The sequence below is a fragment of the Echinops telfairi genome, unplaced genomic scaffold (genome assembly GCF_000313985.2).
Source record: "Echinops telfairi isolate 266 unplaced genomic scaffold, ASM31398v2 ScPeMD7_7458;HRSCAF=8496, whole genome shotgun sequence".
Classification (NCBI taxonomy): domain Eukaryota; kingdom Metazoa; phylum Chordata; class Mammalia; order Afrosoricida; family Tenrecidae; genus Echinops; species Echinops telfairi.
The window spans coordinates 37138977-37145169 of record NW_022111358.1 but is presented as its reverse complement, the minus strand read 5'-3'; the positions used below and the strand labels follow the sequence as shown (position 1 = coordinate 37145169).

The 6193-nt window shown below is 55.6% G+C and overlaps 1 protein-coding gene across 1 annotated transcript in view; it reads left to right on the top strand.

Annotated features, from left to right (window-relative positions):
• CACNG1 (calcium voltage-gated channel auxiliary subunit gamma 1) overlaps positions 1 to 1783 on the top strand; it is a 10856-nt gene extending 9073 nt beyond the window's left edge. The window contains exons 3-4 of the mRNA XM_004707285.2: positions 375 to 512; positions 1556 to 1783. Of these exons, the coding sequence (XP_004707342.1) occupies positions 375 to 512; positions 1556 to 1782 (365 nt within the window). The 3' untranslated portion in view covers position 1783. The remainder of the gene's footprint in view (positions 1 to 374; positions 513 to 1555) is intronic.
• The last annotated feature ends 4410 nt before the right edge of the window (positions 1784 to 6193 follow it).

The following is a 6193-nucleotide window of genomic DNA, read 5'->3' as shown; positions in this document are numbered from 1 at the left end:
GTCCCCGCCTTACTCTGGCTTCTGTCCAGGGGCCTGTGGCTAGGCAGAGAGCTGGCCGGACACCGTGTCCCCCTGCCCTGCCACTCAGAAGAAGGTTTCTGTGCTAGAACGGGCTCTCGCCTCCGCTTAAGTCCTTGGCCGCTGGTGGACTTCAAAGCAGTGCCTTGGGCAACGTGGGGCACGTGGTGGGAGGCACGATGAGGTCCCCGCTCGCCATTCAATGACCTTTCAGCTGGCCCTCGATTTCTCCCATGTGTTAGGGGGTGATGTGCATGGTGGGTCACTAGCCCCGGGGGAGGGCGGCAGACAGGAGCGCCGGGGGTGAGGGGCTTGTGGACGGACCACCGAGCGCCCTGTCCCTTGGCGCCAAGCAGAGTACAGCATCTCGGCGGCCGCCATCTCGGTAATCAGCCTCGGCTTCGTGGTCCTGGCCACTATCTGCCTCCTCCTGTCCTTTGGGAAGAAGAGGGACTACTTGCTGAGGCCCGCGGCCATGTTCTACGCCTTCGCAGGTAGGGGGGCCCCCTGGATCTGGGTGGCGGTGGTGTAATGACATGGGGTACCCACACCTCATTCTCATGTGGGTCCCAGGCTCCACCCGCCAGCCGAGCTTGGGCAAGACCTGGACCCCAGGAGGGCTGGGAGGCCGATCTTGGCCGTTTGTCTGCTTCTCACAAGGGGGTTAGCCTCCAAGAGCAGCATTCGCTGCACAGAGAACCACCCGGAGGGGCAGGGACTCTGGTGTGCGCACGGCCACGGCAGCACTGTCCACAACAGGCGAAGCAAGTGTCCCTGGGTGGCCACACGGAGAAATGACTGTGACTTGTCCTCACCTGTGGACTCTTCCCAGACCAGGTAACAAGGAAGCCAGGCAGCCGGGTCCCAGGAACATCGTGCTGAAAGCACCTTTCCCGGATGAGAAAGGCCCCATCAGGTGCATGACTCCCTTTACGGGAACTGCAGGGGAGGGCGACTCCTGCCCTGGTGGCTTAGTGGTTACAGTTGGGCTGCTAACTGCAAGCTGGGCGGTTTGAACCACTTGCTGCTCCTTGGAGAAGGACGAAGCTTCTTGCTCCCGTAAACAGCTGGAGAATCGCAAACCCACAGGGGCAGTTCTACCCTGTCCTGCGGGGTCGCTCCACTGTGAGTGGGACGGAGCCAGGGAGCCAGATGGTTGCTGCCGGGGGCGGGGCGAAGGTGCTGAGGCACCTGCGACTTTAAGGACACAGGGCAAGTTCTGGAACCTCACAGAGGAGGAGGCTGGGCAATTTTGTGATTGTATCAAAGGCCAGATTGTTTGCTTCGAAACGGTTCCGATTATGTTCTGGGACGTGCACCTTGATAAGAAAGCGGAGGAGGGACTGATGAGGGCCGGTTCACATTGGGAGTCTGGGTGGGCCGAGGGTGGGCAGTTATATGGCCCACAGAAACCCACTTTAGGGCAGTTTTACGCCAGAGGGGTCTCCCTCTGCGTGTAGGAGCGCCTGGTCCCAGGAGTGCAGGCTGCGCTGGGCGGGCGGTGCCCGGAGCCCTGAGTGTCCTGCTCCATCCGCAGGTCTCTGCATCCTGGTCTCGGTGGAGGTGATGCGGCAGTCGGTGAAGCGCATGATCGACAGCGAGGAGACTGCCTGGATCGAGTACTTTTACTCCTGGTCCTTCGCGTGCGCCTGCGCCGCCTTCGTCCTTCTCTTCCCGGGCAGCCTGGCCCTGCTGCTCTTCTCCCTGCCGCGAATGCCGCAGCACCCCTGGGAGTCCTGCATGGACGCCGAGCCCGAGCACTAGCGCCCTGGAGCGCCCCCTTGGGAAGCTCAGCGCCCAGCCCAGAAAATTCTAGAGAAGAGGTGACAGTCATTCATCTCCAGGCCCCCACCCCCTACCCCACTTCTCCCCAACGTTCTCCGATCCAGACCTGCTCTGGTCAAGGGGGCAGCACAAGCCAGTGGACAAGTGGTTGGAGAGGCCTGACCTTCCAGGTCCCCGGGAAGTGCTTGATGACTGACTGAAGGTCAGTGGTGTGAACCCACCCAGTGTGCCTTGGGATAAAGTCCTGGCAATCGGCTTCCCAGAGGTCATGGTGTTGAGAAGCCGGAGGAGCACAGTTCTACTCTGACCCTCCAGGTGGCATGGTTGGAACCACCGCACCACCTTCCACCGGGCGCCAAGGTGGTCCTAGTGGCACCCGTGGTCCTCCGAACACCTCTCAGAGGCCTCTGTCCTCAGAGACGGCCGCTGGGGGTCCTTGTGTGAACAGCCAGCCCCTCTCTCCTCAAGATACACTCTTTCTGGCACCCCTGCCCCTACCCCACCCCTCTCTGCCCTTCTTGGCTTCCAGAGGCCCCGAGGAAGCATTTTTGGTTGCTCGAAATGGACTGTGTCCTGAAATAAACACTCTTAGCAAACTTGCTTCTTCCTGGTGTTGGGAAACCTGCTTGGACTCCAGACCACAGCTCAGGGGCCCGCAGTGTCCCCAGGGAACGGGGAGGGCTCTTGTCAGGACGATGATGGATGGAGGAGCTGCCTGGTTACCAGCATGGCTCGGGCATTCTGAATCCGGACTCGCGTCTCTGGGTCCTGTTATTCTCCGAGGGAGAAGCTGGAAGTCCATTCATGGGGTAAAACCCAAAACCAAGCTCGCTGCCACTGAGTCGATGCTGACTCATCCTGACCCCGTAAGACAGGGTAGAGCTGCCCTGTGGGTTTCCGAGACGGTGTCTCCTTACGGGAGGAGAAAGCCTCCTTTTTCTCCCTGGGAGCAGTTGGTGGCTCAACTGCTGACCTTGTGGTTAGCAGACCAGTAAGTAACCACTATGCTACCAGGGCTCTTACTCACCGGGGAAGGGTGTTAAAAATAAGAGTGGGGGCGGAAGTTATTTCTAGAATGCGGCCCCGCCAAGGAACATGCTAACACAACGCTGAGGCAGCACAGCCATGGGTTTCAGGTGTCCACCGCCAGATTTCTGGTGCCAAGAACCTCGGGAAGCAGGGCTTAGCACTTAAACATGTCGGAACCCACAGCGTGCGGCCATTTACAACCTTCTCCTTTCCAAACCCCACGGCCCCCAACCAGCTCTGTGCAGAGAATATCCACGTGCTTGGGTCCTGTTTGAAGCTCACACTTCTAGAGCAGGGTCACCAACGACAGCCGGCTGCCGGTTGCTGCACAGCCACAAGCTAGGAATCGCGTTGACGTTACTATCTATTTCCAGCCACTTTTGAGCTGCCTATTCCTCCCCCAACCCATCACCCGTATGCACATAATTTCACGTTACCTTGATAAATAAATATAGGGGTGGCGTCCAGCCTGCCTGTCAGGTCACAGCTTGATGACGTCTCCTTGTGGGCGTGGCCTTCTCCTGAGGATTGTGGGAACTTCCTCTGTTTCTCCCTAGAAGTTGCCCACACACTCCCCCTGCTTTACCCTCCTGTTGAGGAGTCCCGTGGAGACCTGTACCCGTGCTGAGATGCTTCCACCAGCATTGGATCCACAAGACTGCTCACCCACCACTGGCCTGTGATCTTCCTGCATTTGGCATCATTGCATGTGCTGCATGAGTCTGAAGAGGAATTCCTGGACTAGTACCGGACATATGGGCAAATAGGGGACTTATGGGCTTGGTCTGGACTGGGCTGGGCTGTTAACATATGATTGCTCTTTGGTATAAAGCTTCTCTTACACACATATGAGTGTCTCTGGACGTTGTTTCTGTCGTCAACCCAGGCTAACACAGCTACCGAGTCCTGTGCCAGCCCCATCACTGGCTACAGATGGAGTCATTGGGATCCACAGGGTGTTCGATGGCTCATTTTTAGAAGCAGATTGCCAGTCTTGCCTTCTACTCCTAGTCTGGAAGTTCTGCTGACAGCTCTTCAGTCTCTGTCGACAGATGGGTGCTGGCTGCACATGAGGGGCAATGGCCAGGAATTGAACTGGGAGCCCCCTTCAGGGAAGGTGAGAATCCTGCCAGTGGGCCACCACTGCCCCCAGAATACCATTTAGTCGGAGGGACCACACAGACCGTGACCACACTACAGGAGGATGAAAGTTGGCAAAAGTCTATGCCTGTGTAATCAACACTACTATCAAAACAGAGCATTTCCATAAGACCAGAAAGCACCTTCGAGTCTCTGGCTAGGTGACCCCTGTACCCCCTGTCCAGAGATAATCACCGTTTGGATTTCTAATAACTTTACATGTAAAGGAAACCCAAAGAAGAATGATATGTCATCGCACGTGAAAATGATATGAAATCCAAAAAATTGGTGTGTCTACACACACTTTCATTGGCACACAACTACATCCACCCTTGCAGGAGATGGTGTGAGAGGCCCTGTTTTGACCTCCTTTGGATTCCCCCTAGCCAAGAGGCCGGGGTCAGACTTGATCCTTCTCCATCTAGTCTGATGCCAACGGCTCCTCCCAGGGCCCTCCACTTCTATGCTGGGTTTGATCAGTCATCGCAGTGAGTATGCAGAACTCACAGACAAGATCCACAATGCGAAGGGGCTTCTTAGAGAAGTTAACAGACTGCAGCAAATCAGGATCAGGACATTGTAGGGACACAGTCATTGGTCCCCAGCCTGTGCCTCACTATCTCACGGTCTCCGCACTGCTCCTCTGCTCTGGCCCCTCGTCTCGCTCTATGCCACCGTCTCTGAAGCCTCTAATCTCAGCGTCCACCACTGCAGACAGATCTGGAACATGCTCATACGAAGGTCCTGTGTTTTTTCTCCGCTGCTGCTTCAAAGATGGCTCATCTTGGTAGTGAGGGGGGCGGCCACAAAAATTGACCAGTCCCCTCCAGTAGGGTTATACACAGCCTATTTGGATAGCCCCACCCCAGAAGAATAGCCGCGTGAAGACTGCACGCCACCACAGCCTGTGGATGCTGTTCTGCAGTGACGGCGGCGTCGCACAGTTTGGATGGAGATCGTCCACCAGCAATGTCGGAAATTAACACTCACAGCCTGACCTTGGTGGAAAGTTTGCCAATGACTGTCTTGGAATAAACTGTACACTCATTTGTCAGCTCATTAACTCCTCAGTGTTCTCTTGATCAAGCGGATTAACTGGTTAATTCTTTTGTCCACTCTCCTTTGCTCAGGACGAGTGAAAAGAAAGGAGTATTATATAATAAACCACCTAGGGGACAGAGTTACAGACACGCCTCAGTCATAACCATCCATGTTGAGGGATTGGTTTCATGGGTTGGATGGCCTGGAACCAGCCTATCATGGACAACTTGGCTCCGTGGCAGGACAGAGCTTGTACAGGGTGCAGTCTACATCCTAACGTGGTGAGCAGCATCTGTGGGTCTTAAAAGCTTGGGAGTGGCCAGTTAAGCTACACCTTACGGGTCTCCGCTCACCCAAAACAAAAGTGCGAGAAGAGAACCAAGGGCTCAGAAGAGCAGCTCATCTAAGAGCAGGTAACGGACCAGGGGCATCGCTGTCCTGAGACCAGGAGAACTAGATGGTGCCCAGCTATTACCGCACGACTCTGATCAGGGCCCCAAAGATGCCGCCTGATGGGATGGGAGAAAAATGTGGACAAAACTCAAATCATTTCAAAGTCCCAACTCACTGAGCCAGCTGCAAGGAGAGGACTCCCAATACCGTCGCTCTGAGATCATCTTTCAGCCTTCGGCTGACACGATGGCTCGCAGGCAGCTTTCAGCTGGATAACGGGTGGACTATCAGCCCTGAGTCACGCACTCCTTTGAAAAAATCACCTGCGTGAGAGCAAAGGGTCAAAAATCCCTCGAAGCGAAGATGAGCAGGGGAGGGGCCAGGAAACCAGCACAGGGGGAGGGGTGCCACCAGCATGGATTGGAAGGGAATGATGACACAGTGTGAGAAATGTAACCAATAGTGCGGGCAAATGCACATAGAAATTGTTCCGTGGGAATCTAATCTGCTGGAAACGTGTGCTTTCCTCACAATAACATCTTATTTTTAAGAAAGAAAGGAGCATGGGTGTAGGCCTCCAGGTCTGGGCTGGGCCCGGGGACAGTGGGTGAGGAGCCTGGCGGGTAGTGCTGAGAACACTCGTCAGTCCAACTTTGGAGTCCAGGACAGAACCGAGGAAGGGCTCTCACGAGTGGTTGTGAAATGCCACAAAGGCCCAGGGAAACAGGGTGATGTAAGATGGGTGGGATGCCCAATATCTCCAAAGAACCGCAAACAGGTATTCAAA